At 45.0% G+C, this 20,665-nt stretch overlaps 1 protein-coding gene across 3 annotated transcripts in view; it reads left to right on the forward strand.

Annotated features, from left to right (window-relative positions):
* RBBP6 (RB binding protein 6, ubiquitin ligase) overlaps positions 1-20,665 on the forward strand; it is a 726,265-nt gene that overhangs the window by 239,710 nt on the left and 465,890 nt on the right. For all 3 annotated transcript variants that reach the window (XM_069647373.1, XM_069647374.1, XM_069647376.1), the window contains one exon: positions 18,890-19,029. In XM_069647373.1, coding sequence (XP_069503474.1) covers positions 18,890-19,029 — 140 coding nt within the window. The remainder of the gene's footprint in view (positions 1-18,889; positions 19,030-20,665) is intronic.

The raw sequence follows: 20,665 nt of genomic DNA on the forward strand, positions 1-20,665 counted from the left end.
CCCTGTACACCTCAGGGAGTCCTTAGTTGTTATAGCCCCCACGGTGCACAATGTAATGGTTTATGGCCCACCACTTTCTCCAGACTTTAGCTAAGACCATTTTCTGGTAAAATTTCCGACTGGGATTTGATGTAATAGAAAATCCCAAATAGTTATAGTCCGTCACTTTAATTAGCGGAGTGCCCTCAATGTGCCATACAAAATTGTCTCTACCCATATTATTTTTACTTAAGCATAACTTTTTCATCTTGCTTATATTAATACGCATAATCAACCAGGGAATTTATAGTCCTTTGTAGGCCAATTTGTGTTCTAACGAACATTATGATGTCATCCACATAAGAAAGCCACGGTATTCGTACACCCTTAATCCTTGGAGGGAAATTGTATTATACATATGGTCCAAAGAAACACTATGTATTTTACAAATGCAGGGTTTATTTTATATGCAAGCAGACCAGATTCTTGGTGAAGTACTATCATAAGGCATATACACACACTAAAATAACACTATGCTTTAAATACACAGATCAAAGCACAGACCTTATTTTGAACACTGAAAAGTATTTCTAGTTAAGTCAGATCTTCGTATGCACATTCAGTATTGGACACACCTATTCTTGGGGAGTAAAATCATAGTTACTTTCAGATTATTTTACAGTATAGCAAGGGTTGTAGACCGTCAGTTATGCAGTGTTAAGTAAGAATTGGTGCAGTCACACTGGGTGAGACTACACAAGACATATCTACTTGGTGTAAGGTAACCCACCTTTTGGTATAGGTCTGTACTACACAAGTTGGTAGAGTGACTGAGCAGCCAGGCCTATCTCAAGAGGGTAAATGTGAGCTCTAGAGCTGTAAAGACGAAATCAGTCAATACAATAAGCCTAGTAACACTTACACTCTCAAGATTTCAGTTATATTTATTTACACATCAGTTTTATGGAAGCGTTCTTAAAAAAAAAGGCAATTGTAACAGTCAAGCAAACTTTGGAATCACTTTACTAAGTCAATAAAGTTGGTGAATACCTTTTGGTCATGCTAATACTTTTCTCCTACACCCTGAAGTGACTTCGATTTGGAGTAGTACCCTTTAGGTGCACTACAACAACCTTGACCTGCTGGCAATAGGAACCCAGCCTTTGGTATAAGTCTGTACTACACAGGTTGGCAGCGTGATTGAGCACCCAGGCTTATCTCAGTAGGGGTCAGTGTGAGCAGTAGGAGTTACACAGAGATTCACAGTGACAAGTGTTCAAATAAACTTTTACACACAAAGTTTCTTGATTAAACACTTTTTCATTTAACAGTCAGTTTGGATAAGTCTTCTTCAGAAGGGGCAATATAATAGTAACACACAAATACACTCCAAAATGCACATTTAGTTTCTCTAAATCAGCAAATACCCATTTGGGATGGAATACACACTTCCTACACCTTCAGGTGACTTAAATAGCTGGTTATTAGAATAGAACAACGGATCAGACAAATATTCTGAAGCAGGTAAGTACTTTTGAACCCCCAATACAGAGCAAGTTAACCCTTTCCTGGAAGGAAGGCAAAACCAAACAATCAGAGGAGAGTCATTCACGGAGCTAGGCCAGCCCAAAGTCACTTGTACAAGAGTCTAGGTGAGCTGAAGCACTTCTTACAGGTAGGTAAGTCTTGCACAATGTTTTAGAAGTCTTAGTTGAAAAGAAGAATCAATGTAGGGCCACAAGCAGGTTAGGCTTGGCAGATGAAGAAGCTGTTAGCAACTCTACAGAAGCAACCAAGACGAGACTCAACTGACATCAAGTAACGCTACACAAGAGGTAAGTTCTCCTAGACTGTACAGTACCTTTGGTTAGAAGAAATGGTTCCAGGTGGCTTCTGCTCCTGTGTCTGCAGATCCTGTTGTTCCTGAGCCTCAGTCGTGGGAACAAGAGGGACGACTTCTGGGGACTCCTGCAACAGGACAGTCGGTGACAGAAAAGGACAGACTTCTATTCTGCTTCACTTTGCACTTTGCAGTTTCAGCTCCTCGCATCTCAGCAAGTATCACCACTGCGGAATCTCTGATACCACTTTGGACTTTCATCTGGGGTCCAGCACTCTGAGGTGGCTCAGGCTCGGTCAGTCCTGCTTACTAGGAGTCCGTAGGACATTCCTGGAGCTCGGGTCTGACTTAAAAGTGATGCACTCCAATCTGGTGTTCCTGTCCCTGGCACTTCGGTTCCTGCAGCAGCAAGGAAGTACAACCAGCTCCAATAAGATGTCCAGACGAGTTCACTTTGGAGTTGATTGGCCTCACCAACTCAAGGGGAGAAGTCATCCTTGCATGGCTTCTCTAGTTGAGGTGAATTCGGAGCTTCAGCACAGCAGCAGGGCTTCAGCGGGCAAACCAATGGTCCAGGAGTTGCAGCAGGGGTCTCTTCATGTTCTTCTTCGGATTCCTTCGTCCAGTGGTTGACTCTGCCTTTCAAGCCAAAAAGCCTTGCCTTTTATTCAGGTTTCTCCCATTCATTCCAGCCTAGCTGCCAGTCAAACAGCAGGGTGGCTGTCCTTGCCGAACAGCCAGCCGGCCAATCACCTTTGGGTGCAGGCACCTCCCTCACTTCCTGCCCCTGCCAGACCTACTGGAGCCAGAGGCGGGCTTCACTCGTGCATACCGCCAAAGACAAAACTAACAAAGGGACCAAACCTGAGTAAATCTCAAGAAGGACCTTGAAAAAAGAACACCGGGCCTTTTTGACCCTTCGGTGCTTTACTGCAGTTGCCATGGAGAGGAATACCAGAATCGAGTGAATAGTTTTGAAGTCAGACAAGAGCTCGAGGAAGATCCTCTGCATTCCCATGAAGCAGGACCGACCAAGCCTAAACCACATCAATAGAGTGCCGGACCCCAGATACGAGGCAAAGAAGCTGAAACCGCAAAGTGCTGCTGATCTGAAGTTTTGCTCATTGCTTCTGCCGACCTTCAAAACGTAGTGCAGGAGTCCCCAGACGCCCTCCCTCTTGTCCCCACGACTGAGTCCCAGGAACAACCGGATCTGCCATACTACAACTGGAACACAAGCCAGCTGGAACCATTTTCTTAAGACCTAAGGTACTGTAAACTAAGGGGTACTTACCTCTTGCTGTGTAGTTTGCCTGTCCTCAGTTGAGGGCTTGCATTTACTGCCTTTGGAGAGTTGCTTGCAGCTCTGCCTTTCACAAGCTTCCCAGCTTGTGGCCCAACAGTGATTTCATTTTCTACAAAGATTTCTAAAACATTGTGCAAGACTTTTTACTTACCTTGAAGTGCTTCCATCCCCCTAGACTTTGCTCAATTGACATTGGCTGTCCTGGCTTCCTGAACGACTCTTCGATCCTTGGAGTTTGTGCTTTAACAATCCCTCAACAAAAGTCACACATTCTATAGCTTTTGCAGCTGGGAAAGGGTTAATTTTCTTTGCACTGGGGGCAGGCCTCCAGATAAGGTGCGTACGAGGCCTTTTTATGCATGAAAATCTTGTAAATGCGACAGCTTTATTTTCCTGTGTACGTTTACACAGAGGTTTAGAGCAGAGGGCAGTGCAAAGGTCAGGTTACTTCACAGAAGACAGAAGGCTTCTTTAGATTTTTATCTGCATGGATGTAATTGCAAGCCTCCTGAAACCAAATGTATTTCTCTGAAGCCTTTCAAAAAAAGAAGCTGCACACTGTGATAAAAGGAATGGTTTCTTTCCATTCAGCTTCAGAAGCACTGTGCATATTTTCCAAGAATATTAGTATTGTATAATTAGATGGAAAGCTAAGTTGCAATTGAGAATTTATATTTTGTAACAAATAATGCTTTTTTTTTGTTTTTAACGGTGAAAGCAAACCAGTATTGCACAATCGTATTTTTCAGAGTTCCGGTGCTATGTGCATAATCGTGCAGAGGCAGATAATTTTTACACTGACAATTAAATGTACACTCTAATTATAAAAACAGTGTGTAAAATGGTGACAGTATAGTTTACATCCATTCAACCTTGCAGTCAGTGGGGTACATTACTATAAACGGTCAGTGGCAGCAAAGTCTTTGCTGAAGGATCAGTGATTGTCATTACACCAATCACAGGTGTTCTAGCCTCTCAAATCTTCAAGACTACAATTAAAACATCCAAAACCTGACTCTCCAAGAAGTGCAAGCGCTGTTCAAAATCAAACCAAGGAAAGTTACATTGGTAATTGAAATATAAACTCAGCAAATCCTGCCCCTGTGATAATCCAGATAGGTATTTAACTTTATATAGCGCTTCATAAATGGTTCGTCCAATATCTAGGTATTGTGATTATTATACCTCAGTCGATACTCAGTTAACCAACCTCTGAAGGATGTTAGCCAATAAGATAGCTCAGCCGGTTGAGTACTCATTGCTGCACTCTGTGCATGATCTGTATGTTGCATGTTTGAATCCCAGCAAGGCCAACTCAGCCTTTCATCCTTTCGAGGTCGATAAAGGAGCACCGACTTTGGTTTGCTGATAATTGTGATAAATATGTTCTATGTACAGCGCTTTGCCAAAAGCGCTATATAAATAACCATTTGACCATTAGATTAGATATAGAATTTAGCATGTATTCCGTGCCTCTCTGCACTGTTGTATTGTAACATTGGCATACCACAGTAATAACTCCAGGAAATTAGGACTTTCATTAAACATCGAAAGACAATTCTGCTATCGAACCTCAATACACACAATACAATTCATTTTTTGCTTTACTATGTAATTGGCTAGGTTTTTTGATTTCAACATTTAAATATATACAGGAGAGATCAAATGGCCAGTCCTTGGAGAAATAATGAAAGGTGTATTCTGTCACAATGCAGAAAGCTGCCGCATAGTAATGATTTCGATATAGTTTTTGCACACGTCTGCTGGATGTCATACGTTTTACTCTCTTGCAAAGGAGAAAAGTCATTTTTACTCTTAAAATCACATTTACACTCAAAGTTTAAAAATGGAGGGTAAAATACTCACCTCAAAAATCTTATCTGGAGCACTGATTGGTGGGGGGGTACAAAAAGTACTTACCTGCTTAAGAATAATTGTTAACCCTTGTTTTATTCCCTAACCTTTTCCTTTTGACACCTAACTCAATATTGCTCCAAATGGACCAGTGATAGATCAATGCCCAGAGTGTCCTAGTTATTTAAGTCACCTCGGTGTAGGAAAGATCTGTGTGCCATCCCAAAAGGGGATCTACTGATTTAGTGAAACTAAGTGTCTATTTTGAAGTATGTTACATATATTTGCTCCCTTCTAAAGAAGGCTTTTTCAACTGACTTGTTAAATTAATAAATCTTTCCTGGAGAATTTGGGCAAAACTTGAAAGCCTTTTTTGGAAACCCTTCTTGAAACTTCCAAGATGTACACGGATCGACGCGATAAGAATGGAACTAGGGTTACAATCCCTATACTCCAAATGAGTAATGTTGATGAAAATTTGACTAGGTGTCTACCCAACCAACCAGTATAAACCTCGCAGGAAAACGAGGTATCAACAAAGGGAAGTGCAGATTATGCTAGAAAACAACCACATGGAATCAACTAGGCATCTCCTACTGGAATGCACAGCTGTATCCGACAAGACGTCAATGCCTGAAAAGCTATATGAAACCTTTCAAAGTCAAAACCCCTGACGAATGGTGGAAAGATTTTAGGCTGGACAGGAACCAGCGTTTCACATGCGCAGGAATACACTTTGCGGACAAATTATTCAAGTACAAGGACCAGGAAATACTTGAAGAAACATCTAAATAATAAAAGAAAACTCATCACCACGGACACAAAGTAATTCAGACGAGTAATATCGTTATGGAACTATAATGAACATTTAATGGCGTAAAGAGGTTTCAACTAGTAGAATGGTTAACAACCTTGTTTTTCTTTTATTTGACTTTGATTTGTGGCTGTCAAAAAAAGTTGGTCAAACTAATTCTCAATAAAAAAAAATTTAAAACAAAATTAATAGTGTTTCTCTTTGGATACTTGTCACTGTGAATCTCTGGTGCAACCCTACAACTCACTTCGACCCCTCTTGAGTTGAGCCTGGCTGCTCAATCAATCTACCAACTTGTGTAGTACATGTTTCTACCAAAGGTTGGGTTAACTATTGCCAAGAGGATAAGACTGATGCAGTCTCCTACAGGGTACTGCATACAATCTTGCCTAACACAAATACCATGCATAATGAAATAATTAATTTGTGTGCTGAACGACATGCGTTGAAACTAAAATCTTCGGCACAATCTGACGGTATGTTGAAACAAACGCAAAACAAACAAGTCCAGTTTGTGCATCCTTAAAATGTTAATGTTAGAGAATATTTGTACTGTGCACTATCACCACCGGAGTGGTGCCTTGGTGCTCTGGCGGCTTTGAAACGAGGGAAGGGGCGGTGGGATGGGGGTGGAGGGGTAGTGGGAATTAGCAGGAAAAGTGCAAGAGAGCAGTGATGTGCTGTTGGCGGCCTCAACCCGGTTAACTCAGCTGGCTGGGCTTGGTGTGTTTTTTGGTCGGTAGTAGTGTGCTGTTGTGCGAGTCTGTTTGGTTTGTTTTGGTGTTGCAGTGTAGTGAAGTTTTTGCAGATTGTTGTGTTACGGGGTTGTTTGGTTAAAGTTTGAGAGGTGTATGCAGAGGGGTGAAATTGGTAGTGGATTGGTTAATTGGCATTGCTGTCTGGAAGCAAGGCGCTAAACTTTCATATTCTCTCCAGGTGGGGCAAGCGAGCATCTCCGCATCTCCATTCAGATCTGGGACCGGCCGACGCTCGGTCCCTTCTACACATTTTGCCTAATCGCATTCATATCCTTGTCCAAGTTTGCGCCCGGCCACCTCCGTCCAACCTGTCTGTATGGGGGGCAATCAGGCATTTGTGACACAAACTCCCCTCTGTCCTTATTCTCCTTGACCTCTCCTCTGCCTTTGACACGGTTAACCACAACACCCTGATCGCACATCTGTGACACCTTGGGAATCACAGGTCAGGCTGTGGCTTGGTTAATCTCCTTTCTCTCAGACCGCCCATCCCAGGTGGAACTCGGAGCCTTTCACTCGACTATAGCTGTCTCAACCTGTGGCGTTCCCCAGGGATCTAACCTATCCCTATGGTTCAATGTCTATATGGCTGCCCTGGCACATGTGAAACACCTCTAATTTCCAGTGTTAGGCGGATGACGCAGAACTATCTTTCAGGCTACCCTCAGCCGCCGCCGCCGCCTCCTCCTCACTCATATCTGACTGCCTGTCTGCTATTCATTCATGCTGTGCCACAAACTACCTCTGCCTCACCGCCAGTAAGACTGAGATTGTTCGCTTTGAGACCCCTGCTCCCACTTTCCCTCTAGCCGGCCTCCCTTGGCCCTGCGCCTGCACACACCTGCAAGGCAAGAAACCTTGGTCAGTCATTTTCTACTCCACTCTCTCCTCTCATTTCGGACATCTCTAAAAAGTCCAACTATCAGCTACACCTTCTCAGAGGTACTCTTACCTTTTCTCACTTCCCCCAGCTGCTCACTGTCTCCAGAGCCCTGGTTCTCTCTATGCTGGACTATTGCAACAGCCTCTTCCTCAACCTACCTTCTTCTGCCCTGCGCCCCCTGCAACCCATCCAGGACCGAACCGCAAGACTTATCCTTGGCCTCATGCCCAGGGACCGCATCTCTCCGGCGCTGTAATTCTTTCACTGGCTCCCCGTGGCTGCAAGGATCCAATTCTAGACCCTCTGCAGTGTTCACAATGCTTTCTGGGGCCTGGGACCCATCGACCTACAAAGCTGCCTACCTAAATACTGTCCCTCACGAGCCCCTCGCTCATCTACCTTCAACCTTCTGCGAGTGAGCCGGTTCTCCAAGCAGAGATTTGGAGGCAGATCCTTCTCAGCAGGTGCCTCCATCTGGAATTGCCTCCCTGCCGCCCTCAGTCTTGAGCCTGATCTTCAGTTCCAGACAATCCTCATGACCTTCCTCCTCTCTCTCCATCTACCCTGCTAACCTAGTTATCTGCTCTTTCCCCCTCTCCCTCTTCCTTGCAGCATGCTGACTGGCCGCCTGCTGTACCTCAGAATCTTACAGGTCCCTGACACCCCCGCCAGTCCTGTCGCACTTGCCTTAAGGCCCTACACCCCACCCACCCACACTCACTGCACTGGCTCTCTGCACTTACCGCAGTCCCTACCGAGCGAGTGCACTTTTTCCCTGATACCGTCTCTGTTCTCCCTTGTGTTCACCCCTTAACTGCACTGGTAAAACTGCAGCATCGCCTTCAGGCCTATTGGCTGGATCTCAAACTTAAAAGTATTTTATGCACTTGGTCTGCCTGTGGCATACTATTGTCTCAATTTCAAGGGCTCTGAGCGACTTGTTTTTCCCCCAGGTTCCCACCCTCCTTGAGCGCTTTGAAGCACTTGCCTGTGTATAGGCGCTTTATAAATAAACAATACCATACATTTCAACTTCACCTAGTTTTCACCCTGCTCACTCCAGTGAATCTGCTTTTATATGTCTTCTATCCACAATAAGCAAGCGTGTCCCTTTTGCTGCTTACCCACAATATACATCAACGGGACACCCTACGGTTTGCAATTTTGTTGAACCTTTCCTGACCTTGAGGCAAGTGCAGCCTTTTGCTCCACTTACCTTACTAAACCCATCTGTTTTGGGGGCACAGATTAGACCATATGGACGTCAGAGCAGGAGAAAAGTTCTCCATAGTAAAGCTTAGTTTATTTGTCTTGCACAAATATGTGAATGGTAGTAGGGACTTTTTGTCTCCCTGTAACATTTTGGTTAATTGCACATTATATTCAGATGGCCGCGAATAGTTTAGAGGCGTTTCCTTTATGGTCTTCGCCACTTTGACATTTTACTGTTCAATGTACATTAGAGTACCATGTTCTCAAATGGCTGTGGCACGAGATTTTCGCCTGTCTTTTGGCCATCTTGTAGTTTGACAATCTTCCTGCCATGGAGATGCCAGATTTTCAAAGTATGGTAAAGCCCTTACCCGGAGAAAGTTTCAGCTTTCGTGGGTGAAGTTGAAGTCTGTGTGTGTGTGGCAGGATGTTGGGGGATGGCTGGATGTGTCTGGATGTGTCTGGATCCAGTCCACACCCAAGCTACGTGCGCATGTTGATGTGCAGATGCAGTGGCCAGTACTGGACAACTTCTTTGAATGGTTCAGATCCTTGCTGACGGGTGGGGTGAGGGGGACTCCAGCCCTGATCCTAGATTTTAGGGCAACGTTTGCAGCCATTCACCAGATCGTCGCTGGTTGGGAGACAAAAGCCCCTCCTACGAAGGAGCATCCTGCAAATACCCAAAACGCATTGCTGGACGATCGCTGGCAGCCCTTTCTTCACTTGCTCGGCAAAGCCCTGCCTCTCTTGCAGATGTCCTGAACACCTTCCTTGGTTCTTCAAACCCTATTCCGGTGGTAGCAGCCAGTCCTGACTACTACCGAAAAGTCCAGCCAATGAAAGAGCACTGAACACTCTCAGAACCATGCTGTGGCTAGCCAGAGGTCCTCGTTAGCTACTTTGCTGCAGCATTCACTGCCCTGAGTTCAGCTATGGTACCCCGCAGATAATCATTCCCCATCTACTAAAAGGTGCCTTAGAGGACCAGTTTGCGTCCTCATAGAAGGAACACCAGCCGCCATTTTCTTCAAGTGACCATCGCTGTTGCCACCTGCATCCTGGGAGTGATCAGACGTTTCCCCGGAGTGACCTCTGCATCCACGACCCCATGGCTTCCTCCAACAGAAACGTGGTACAATTCCAATAAGGCCAGCAATTTCAGAACCAGATGTATGTTAAAGGAACGTATCCCAAAAGATCGAACTACAAAATTGGAGCCCACTTTTTGTAATTTGATATTTTGGTATTTTAAACATTTGTCGCCTGCACTCCCTTTAAAAGGTACGTCGAAACGCACCACGTGTACATCAGCCTCATCTACCTTGTCGGAGGCCTTACAGTCGCATCTCACCTATCAGGCTGAAGATGATTCTAAAACTTTTGATTTTAAGATATGATATGGCATTTGTAACGCGCCTATACACAAGTGTTTCAAGGCGCGACGAGGCAGGGAGGGGGGAACAAGGGGAAGACAGAACGATCCTACTAGGCCAGGTATCATTCAGACCGCGCAAGGGTAGGGGAAGGGAAAAGTGCAAGGGGAAGGGGAGGGGAAAGTGCAGTACAAGTAAGTAGAATAAAATAAATAAATAGGGCCAGCTGGTGGCAAGTGCAAAGTAAGTGCAGACAAGTGCTGGGAAGGGGGGGCTGTCGGGATACAGAGACAGTCCTGCAGTGCAGGGGATGCCAGGGAGGCAGTGCAAGTGGAGAGTGGCTGGGCCCAGGACTGAGGTCGGTGAGAGTGGCCCAGTTGCAGATTCAGTGCAATTTCAGTGTAGAATTTAGCAGGGGAGAGGGACAGAGAAAGCGGAAGCAAAGAGGAAGGTTTTGAGGTGCTTCCGGAACCGGAGATGGTTCTCCAGTTTCAGGGAGGCAGGAAGGCTGTTCCAGAGGGAGGCCCCTGCCGCGGAGAGATCTAACGCCAGCTTGTTGCTTTGCGAAGCGGCTGACCCTGAGGGAGTTGGAGACGGATGAGCGAAGGGCTCGGGAAGGAAGATATTTAGGAAGAGAGTTGAAGGTATTTTGGCCCCAGAAGGCCTTGTGGATAATGCAGAGGGTTTTGAACTTAATCCTCGCAGCCACTGGGTGCCAGTGTAGAGATTTCAGTCCTGGAGAGATACGGTCCCTGGGCTTGAGGCCAAGAACAAGTCGCGCAGTTCTGTTCTGGATGAGTTGCAGAGTGGAGGCAGGCAGATTAAGATGGAGGCTGTTACAGTAGTCCAGGTTCGAGAGAACCAGGGCTTGGGAGACGATGAGCTTCTGGGGGAAGGAGAGGAAGGGAAGAATACCTCTGAGGAGGTGCAGCTGGTAGTGTGACTTCTTCAGATATGTGAGGAGAGAAGGAGAGTGTAGAGTCGAAGATGACCCTGAGGATTTTAGCCTTGCAGGAAGAGGGCCAAGAGAGGCCGGCCAGAGAGCTGCAGGGAAGGAGGGAGTGGGTGTGCCGATGAGTAGAATCTCAGTCTTACTGGCATTAAGGCAGAGGTCATTGGCGGCACACCATTCCTGGATAGCAGACAGTCAGTCAGAGATGAGGGAAGGAGAGGAGGAGGCCGAGGGTAGCCTGTAAATGAGCTGGGTATCGTCCGCATAGCACTGAAAGTTGGGGCAGAGGGCGGCGATGCAGTGGGCAAGGAGTGACAGATACTGGTTGAAAAGCCAGGGAGAGAGATTAGATCCCTGGGGAACACCACAGGTGGAGAAGACGACGTCGGAGAGGAAGGACCTAAGTTGGACCTGGGAGGGTCGATTGGAAAGGAAAGAAGTCAGCTACGCCAGAGCCTGACTAGGAGCAGAAAGCTCCTAGTATAGGGTATTGTACAAAAGAAATGTTTGAGAGAATGTTTTGCTTTTCAAAGTGCACGTCTTATTTTTCTCTCTAGTACACGAACTGAAAAACAACCTTGGATACGGAGACAATTCACACAAACGCACTCATTTAAATTATAAAATGGCTCGTTATTGCAGTTGATTCTCAGTCAGCATACATAAATGAATAAATGCAACAGGAAAATAAAAATAGTTGATATAAAATACTTCACAGCTGTAAATCACACCATCACTGCACTGGAAACATCCACACCAGGAAGGCAGAGAGATCTTCAAAGCACACCGGGCTGGAATACGCTGCGTACAACCCTTCTAGGATGCCTTCTGTCTGACACTGTGGATGCCTTTAATTTTTAGGCCACCCACAAGTGCGTGGTGGCAATTTCCAAGTCTCAACCTGTTGCTAGTTCATCTGTCCAACACACGCCAGTCACTGCTTTAACTGGTGATGATCAAATCAACATTATCAAGGAGGACAACATATGGCTAGCTGATCAAGGTGATGAGGGTGATCATGTTTACGTTGAGGATGGTCAATGTCAGTTTGATAATGAATATACACAAGATCAATGTGAAGATCCCTGACATATATGTGCTGCCATCTCCTGAAGATCCAGATCAGCCTATTGCTGATTGCCAGATACATGGCCAGATTCATTATAATCTGCGTATTAAAGCAGCTGATCATTTTAAGATCCAGACTCGGGAAGTACTACAAGACAGACTTTGTCTGTGACATCTTAGGGGAAGAAAGTCTGTTAGGCATTTTATTCCCATACTGCAATAATTTGCTAAACAGATTCAGCCTGCTAAACGGATTCAGCCTTCTTTAGTTACTCCTTCCCTAACCAAGGCAGCTAATATCTGTATCGAGAAGACTTTAAAACCTGCGCCTACTGATACCCTTTACATTAAAGTACATTTGTAGCCTGACTCCCTAGTGATCTCAACCACAAGAAAGAGGGCGGGCACTACTTTAGTGTCTGCTGAGGCAACACCTGGAAAAGAGCAAAACATTATTTGCTCTAGGCAGAAAAGTATCAACTTCAGCAGCTTATCAGATACGCATCGCTAACAATACCACTTTATATCCAGCTGCGTTATGGGTCATTATGGGACAGTGTCTAGGAGCAACTTGATACTGTTGCTGAACCCTTACGCTCACAAATTAAAGACTGGCTGAGGGCAAACAAGTTGCTATAACAGCATAATTTCAAAAATAACTTGGATACAGGAGATAATGCTGGTTTCATCAATGCTGAAAATACCCTTTTAAAAAGACATTTTTGGTTACGGCAGTCAGGTTTCAAACTAGAAACCCAAGCAAGACTACTAAATATGCCCATCAAACCCAATGTCTTATTTGCTAAAGCACTGGGTGATTTGCTTAAAAATGCAAAGGAAGAGCATGACACCCATTAAAAAGGCAGGGTATAGTTGGGGACCTTCATCCCAATTGTTTTTCTCCCAGATTCAATCATCCCCTTATCAATCCACTTTTCAAAGAGGCTATAAAAGGGAAAGAGAGCTGCAGCTGCTAGAGGCTCAACAGCCCCTTAAGCAATGACACCCATTCTGGTTCTCTCCCGTGTCTCCCCCATAGGGGGCGGGGGGAGTGTACTTCCTGTTTCAATAAAGGACTTAATTATGCACCCTGTGTTGGGGAGAATTTTCATTTTTATCCTGGAGTGAGGGAGACCTTTTTCTCACTCATGTATTTTTCTTTGATTTGTACCCTGTTTCTCTTTTGGTTTTGGAGTCTGACAAACTCTATAGGCATTATCTTTTTGTAATGAGACAGCATCTTCAGTGTAGTGGCACAGAGAAGTCCTTTGGATTTCTAAGTGTTAAATACCTTATCTTAGATAAACTACTATTTCCAAGAATAGTAAAATGAAATTGACTTTGCTTACCTTTTTCCTCTCTGTAGACCCAGCACACACTATCTTACATAGAGTGCTTGAGGGGTTAACATTTGTTATGTTACCCTTACTACATTTAATGGCTGGAGCAGTGGTTTAATTGTCCTACCATTGTGCGTTTTACCGCAGGCTGAATCCTCAGCTGCAGTAGTGCACCCATGGGTGCCCATTTTGTCAAAATGGCCCCAGTCTTCCTTTTTCATGTTTGTAATGTCCTCCTTGAGAATTACTCGGGGCACCAAACCAGGTTTGGCTCCTTTTGTTCGTTTTGTCTTTGGCGGGATTCACTGGTGAAGCGCGCCTCTGGCTCCATCGTGTCGAGCAGGGCAGGAAGCGAGGGAGGTTGCCGAAACTCCCTGTGCTTTGTCTCCTTGGTTACAGATTGGCACCCAAAGGTGATTGGCTGGCTGGCTGTCCTTGGAGGACAGCCACCCTCCTGTGTGAGTGACAGCTAGGCTGCGAATAAATGGGAGAAACTTGCATAAAAGGCGAGGTCTTTTGCAAGGAAGGCAGTCGACCACTGGATAAAGAAACCGAAGAAGATACCGAAAGAGAAGCTTGCTGCCCCCTCCTGGACTGTTAGTTTGCCCAGTGAAGCCCTGCTGCAGTGCTGAAGCTCCATATTTCAAATTGACTAGAGAAGCCTGGAACGGGCGACTGCTCCCCTGGGGGTGGTGGGGCCAACTGATCCTAAGACTAACTTGACTGGAACGCCCTCTCCCTGCTGGCTGTACTACTTCGCTGGTGCCAAGGGACAGGAACACCAGAATAGTGTGCATCGTTTTTAAGCCGGACCCAGCTCCAGGAAGATCCTCCGGACTGCCTCCAAGCAGGACTAACCAAGCCTGAGCCACCTCAACAGAGTGCTGGACCCCAGAAGCAAGGAAAGTCCACAAGGTGTCCCAAGAACTGTGGTGGTGCTATTATTTGCGAGTAGCTGAAACCGCAAAGTTCTGCTGGTCTGAATTGTGCCCATTGTTGCCGCCGATCTTCAAAGCGTAGTGCAGGAGTCCCCAGACGTCCTCCCTCTTGTTCTGACGACTGATGCCCAGGAACAGGATCTGCAGGACTACAACAGGACCAGAAGCCAGCTGGATCCCTTTTTGTATTTTATTTATTTGTATAGCGCACAAGGCCTGAGGGCAACCAGGCGCATTTAGTTAGACATGTTACAGTTAGATGTATTTACATTGAAATATACAAAATATACATGTTTCATAATAGGGTATGCAGGTTACACAGGCTGAGCAAAAAGGCAAGAAATAATGCAAAAGGCCTATGATACAAAGTTAGATGTTACAATCAAGGTCATGGATGGATAGCCAGGCTTTGACATTACGCTTGAAGGTAGGGAAAGATGGTTCAGCTCTGAGTGGGTTTAGGTAATGTGTTCCACAGCTTGGCTGCGAGGACCGGGAAGCTGCTACCTCCCGATATTTGGAGGTTGAAGCGTGGGATGTCAAGGCAGTTAGATTGGGCACTTCTGAGAGGTCTTGCAGCTGAATGAGATGTGAACCTGTTGGATAGGTAGCTGGGGGTTTGGTTAGCGATGCTTTTATGTGTAAGTGCCAGCGCTTTAAGAGACTCTTTGGGTGACTGAGAGCCAGTGGAGTTTCCGTCTGTATTCAGAGATATGTGAGGTCCTAGGGATGTTGAGGGCTGCTCTAATAGCGTTGTTCTGGATAATTTGAAGTTTTCTGATGTTGCATTGGTTGGTACCCAGTTAAAGGGCATTGCAGTAGTCAATTTTGGAGAGGGCCAGCGTCCTGGCTAAAGTTGTGCAGTTGGCTGGTGACAGAAAGGGGCGGCAAGCTGTGATAAGCTTGCATGTCTAGGATGCGGCTGAGGAGGCTGCATTGGTTTGTCTAGATAAGGAGAGAGTGGAATCAAGGTAAATACCTAGTGTCTTCGTATCTTTGGCCACTTTGATGGAGTTACCATCAATGGTGAAGGACTTGAATGAAGGAACGAGTTTACTGAGTTTTTGAGATGTGCCTAAGATGAAGAGCTCAGTCTTCTCGTCTTTTAAGCACAGTTCATGCTGCGCCATCCAAGCCTGGATGACTTGGTAAATGGCGTTGATAGCTAGGGAGTCCGTTTTGTGATCATCTGTGATGGGAATAAGTATTTGGGTGTCGCCAGCGTAGTTGGTGTACGAGACACCCATGCGGTCCAAGATGTCAAATAGGGGTTTTGTGAAAACATTGTAGAGTGTCGGGGACACACAGGATCCTTGAGGGACTCCACATCCGATGGGGGAAGGTTCAGCAGTGGCGGAGGGGGAAAAGATCCCCATGGATCTGTTGTCCAAGAAGGAGGTAATCCAAGCTGTAGCTTTCTCCGAGAAGTGTGAAGTTTAGTTTATAAAGCGCAAACCAGGCCCAGAGGCAACCGGGCGCATACTCTTGAAAACAGGTTACAATAAACAGTACAGTTGATTACAGTACAGTTACAGTAAGTTGGCAGCAGTTTTAAGGTGGTGGCATAGTATTTGATGATTAACAAAGTCAAATGCTGCAGAGAGGTCTAATTAAGAGTAAGAGAGCCAATTTTCCCTTGTCTCTTAAATCTTCAATTTGCGTTTTTACGTCTAAAAAGCGCAGTTTCTGTGCCATGGCGAGGGCAGAAACCCGATTGCCTTAGGGCCAGGAGGTTTAGTTTCAAGATAATCTTGGTTCTGCAGGTATGCAGCTCGATCAATAATTTTTAGAAGAAATGGCACTGTGGTGATTGGTCTGTAATTAGTGGGTATGTTAGCGCCCAAGGATGTTTTTTTCAGAAGAGGAATAACCCAGGCATCCTTGAGGTTATCAGGGACAATCCCTGAACTGAAGGAGGAGTTTGAGTGTGGTAATAAAAGGCGCCAGGTCATGTGAGGCCTCCTTGATAATGGTGGCAGGGCAAGAGCCTCCCTGACAATTAGAGGGCTTAAGGCTGTTAATGTGTTCAACTTCCAAGGTAGAAAGAGGTGAGAAGCAGAAAGGTTGCAAGGATACAGTGTTAGGTTTGTGGTTAGCCTGAGGGGCATATAAATATGAGTGCAGGCTGTTTTTTTTTCCATTAATTTTAGTTTGGAGCATGGTGATTTTTTCCCAAGAGAGCCTTTTGGATGTTTGTACACCAGGTGCTGTCTTTGGAACAGGTATCTGGAGGAGTGACAGGGGATTCCAGTTCCTTTAAGATTTTGAATAGCTCCTTGGTGTTATATTGGGCACTTTCAATACGTTTGTTGTATGTCTCTTTTTTAGCAGACAGTATGGCTTCTTTGTAGTTTAGAGTCACTAGTGCCATACTTGCTTTATTAGATTCTGTAGGGTGACTTCTCCAGCGAGTTTCAAGGGTCCTTTTTTCCTTGCGTAAGGTTCTCAGCTGAGGCGTGAACCAGGAGTTAAGGTGGGCCCGGGGTTTAGGTTTACGTAGTTTGCAGGGACCGATAAGATCGAGTGCTTTTAGCATAGTTTGATTATAAGTGTCTACCAAGACAGTAGGATCCACACATGCAGAAGCTATATCATTAAGGGCAGGGAGGATGAGTGGGAGAAATTTGGCGCAGGTTATGTTGCGCTTGTTCCTGGTGGATGTAGCAGGTGCTATATTGGGGACGGAGTGGATGGTTTTAGTGGGGATGCTAAAGGTGATAAGGTGATGGTCCGCCCAGGCACATGGTAAGTTGGAATTGACATTAGAGTCACAGTTTAGGTCAGCTATCCAATCTAGGATTCTGCCTTTCGAGGGAGTTGCTGCGGTAACCCGTTGTGTGAAGCCTAGGTTGAGTAGTAGGCTATTGACAACATGGGCAGATGCATCGTTGGGGTCTAGGAGGCCTAGATTGAAATCACCTAATACGATGATTTGAGAGGTAGTCTTGGTGTTTTCAGACAGGGTGTGGGCGAGATCCTCAGTAAAGGTGGGTAAAGGGCCGGGAGGTCTGTATATAATGTGGACAGTGTTGGCCTGGTTAGGGGAGATGGCAAGGTTAGCTGTGAGGGATTCCGCTGATTTAAATTGGCAAGGAGTGGAGAGACGCAGATTTATTGCGGTTTTGTAAATGATAGCTATGCCTCCTCCTTCGGTTTGTCAGACTCAAGGTACTGGTTAACTAGGGGTACTTACCTCTGGTTGTGTGTAGCTTGCTTGCTTCTTATTGGAGTCTTACAGTTGCTGCCTTTTGCAGAGTTGCTTGTCTCTTTGCTTCTCACAAGCCTCCCAGCTATTGGTCCAACTGATTCTTTTTGTTACAACGCCCTTTAACATTGTGCAATACGTTTGTGCTATCTTCAAGAAGTGTCTCAGCTCTCCTAGACTTTGCTCAACTGACATTGGCTGGCCAGGCTCCCTGTAGACTTTTTACCATCTGACTTCCTGTTTCTGTCCCTCAAAGTCATACATACCTTGCTTGTATAGCTGGGAAAGGGTTAACCTATATTTCATTGTGGGATTGTAAAGTACTTACCTGTTTAAAGAAACTTGTGAACCATTGTTTCCTTCCCTAACCGTTCCCTTTTTCCACAACTCCAGCATTTCATTTTCCAGTGTATCCTAGCTATTGAAGTCACCCCAGGGGGGTGTGGCGTGGGGTGGGGGTGGATGGATGTGTGTGTCATCCCAAAAGGGTATCTACTTAATTCATTGAAACTGAAGGAGTGTTTTTTGAAGTTTATTTTATTGTTGCCAATTGCTCCCCTTCTAAAGAAGCCTTATTCTACAACTGACTGTTTAATCAATAAATAATTATTTTAATCAAACATGGAGTATAGGTGTTATTTGAATACATGTCACTGTGAATCTTTTGCAACCCTACAGCTCAGGGGTTACCTATTGCCAAGAGGACAATTTTTATTTATTTAAATTTATATAGTGCACATCGGCCTGGGCATCGTGGCCCTGTTGCAGTATACTCACTTGGTGCAGGAATACATTACAGCAGGTATATTCATAGTGTTACAAACAGTATAGGCAAGGTGAAGCAGCGGGTTAAACAGTGGTTTTCAACAGTTTGCGGAATGTATTGTAGGATTTTTCATTTCTTAGTGCAGTGGGTAGTGCGTTCCAGATTTTTGGTGCTAGGTGTTAGAAGCTGGACCCACCTGCTTTGCTTCTTTTGAAGGTGGGTACGAAAATCTGGTTGGTCAGATGGGATCTGGTGTGTCTGCTGGACGAGTTGCGGGTGATTCTTTCGGATAGGTAGATAGGAGCATCAGCAGAGTGGCATCTGTGTGGTGGCCATGGATTTGAATATGATGCGTTCTTTTACTGGTAGCCAATTTGCCTCTTTCCTAGCCTGAGAGATGTTCCCTTTTGGGAATACTCAATGCTGCTCTCAGGGCGTTCTGTGTGATTTGCGTTTTGTTTGCTGGTGTAGTCTCCCACAGGGTTACTACATACAATCCTGCTTAACAGCTACTGGATAATTTTGTAGATTTAATGTACAAATAGATTTCAGCTGTGCTTTGAAGATAAACCGGAATTCTTTTTTCTTTTCTCTGCAGCCTCAAGGCTTTGAACCTGCTCCCAGGATTAAAAAAAGTACTGGCATTCCCAGAAGTTTTATGATGGAGGTGGAAGATCCAAATATGAAGGGAGCCATGCTTACCAACACGGGGACTTATGCAATACCAACGATTGATGCGTAAGTACTGGTCTTTCCCAAATAAATCATATAGATATTACAAAAGGTATATTGGAAGTGTTTTGTGAAATAATGTGCAGTTGATGATTTCCGAATATTACGCCATTACATTAAGAGAAGGATATATCTCAGGTGGAACCTTTTTTAGTATTTTCTTTAAATCCTCTTAGGGCTCGAGAAGACCGACCAATACTCTAGGTTGCCCCTTAAGTTAGACGTAACTCGCAATTAGAGTGTAACTGGCTTCATTCTTGATAGGGGAGAGGGTTGGTTAGAAAGTAAGCTTACACATAAAGGTTAAACATGGGTGTGGGAGCCCCTCTACTGAGAACGAACATTGGCCAAATACCCTGTTCTATGGGATTTCTCCTACTCAGGAGGGTCTACCATGTTGTAGCTCACTGGGCCCTTCACAGAGGAGAAATATACATTTGCATATCGGTCTGGTACCACCCACAAGGGCAGTCCAGCACTGAAATTCTCCTCTGAACAAGAGTACCATCAGCCACCTCAGACGCATGTTTCGGCCTTGCTGGGCCTGCTCAGTGAGGTGACGCTGAGCCCCTGTAAGGCACAGTGAGCAAGGGGTCTACGTATTTATTACCCAGGGTACCTTAGGGTGTCTGGGGTTGCTGTTCGTACGCTTGTTCCATAGTCCCCTCACCGAGGGAGCAAGCTTCTTCCAACCAGAGTTGTCATTCTTCATTGACTCTGAGGAAAAGGCGCCAAAACACTGAAGTGCTGCTGAAACCGAAGAAATCAATTTCGTTGGAGGCCCTCTCCCAAGTACTGCCGCAGGCGCTTGCCAGACGTCTTCCCTTATGTCACCCCAACCAAAGGTCCAGAAACAAGGGTCTGCCAAGCTGTAGCAAAGAGGAATCCAGCTGGAAAATGTTTCTTCAAATCACAGGTACTGTGGGGCTTGGGGCTTTCACCTTTTAGCCATAGGTCATGCTTCCTGTCTTGTCAAGTACTTTTTGGAGTTGATCTTAACTCACCTGCACTGGCCTAACAGCCTGTGCTCTCTACAAAGTAGCTCACTTGAGTTAGTGATTTCTTCTGAACTTACTAACGTTGCCAAGACTTTATCTAAGAAGTGCATTAGATCTATTGACTTTCTCCATTGACTTTGGCTGTCATGGCTCCCTAAAGGCATTCTTCTGATCCTACTGGCTTTGACGGTACTTGTTCCCTCATAGGTTATAATTCTTGACACTATTATGCCTGGGTTAAACTTTTACCTGCCTCTCTTTAGGAGATTGTAATTGTTTTACAAACTGTTCAAAGTATGTTCTAAATCTTATTCGAACCTTTCCTACCTTTAACAACTCAGTAACTGAATTGGTAACTGCAAAAGTGCAATACTGACCTTTACTGAAGTCCCTCTGTGTGCTGTAACATGTTAGCATAAGAAAAGTAATTACCAACTTTTATTGTCTTTTTAAAAACTGAATCCAAACTTTGATTGAATTTTACTAGTAGATATAGCTTTTTAAAGAATGCTTATTTAAACCTTGTGTATACTATAAATAAATATTCATATATAACTGTGTGTGTGTAGTTGGCTACTTGTACTTACTGATTTCAGTTGTACAGCTCTACAACTCACATAACCCCTTTTTAGTGCGCAGTCACA

Source organism: Ambystoma mexicanum, chromosome 2q (genome assembly GCF_040938575.1).
Source record: "Ambystoma mexicanum isolate Mex_15411 chromosome 2q, UKY_AmexF1_1, whole genome shotgun sequence".
In the NCBI taxonomy this organism is placed as follows: domain Eukaryota; kingdom Metazoa; phylum Chordata; class Amphibia; order Caudata; family Ambystomatidae; genus Ambystoma; species Ambystoma mexicanum.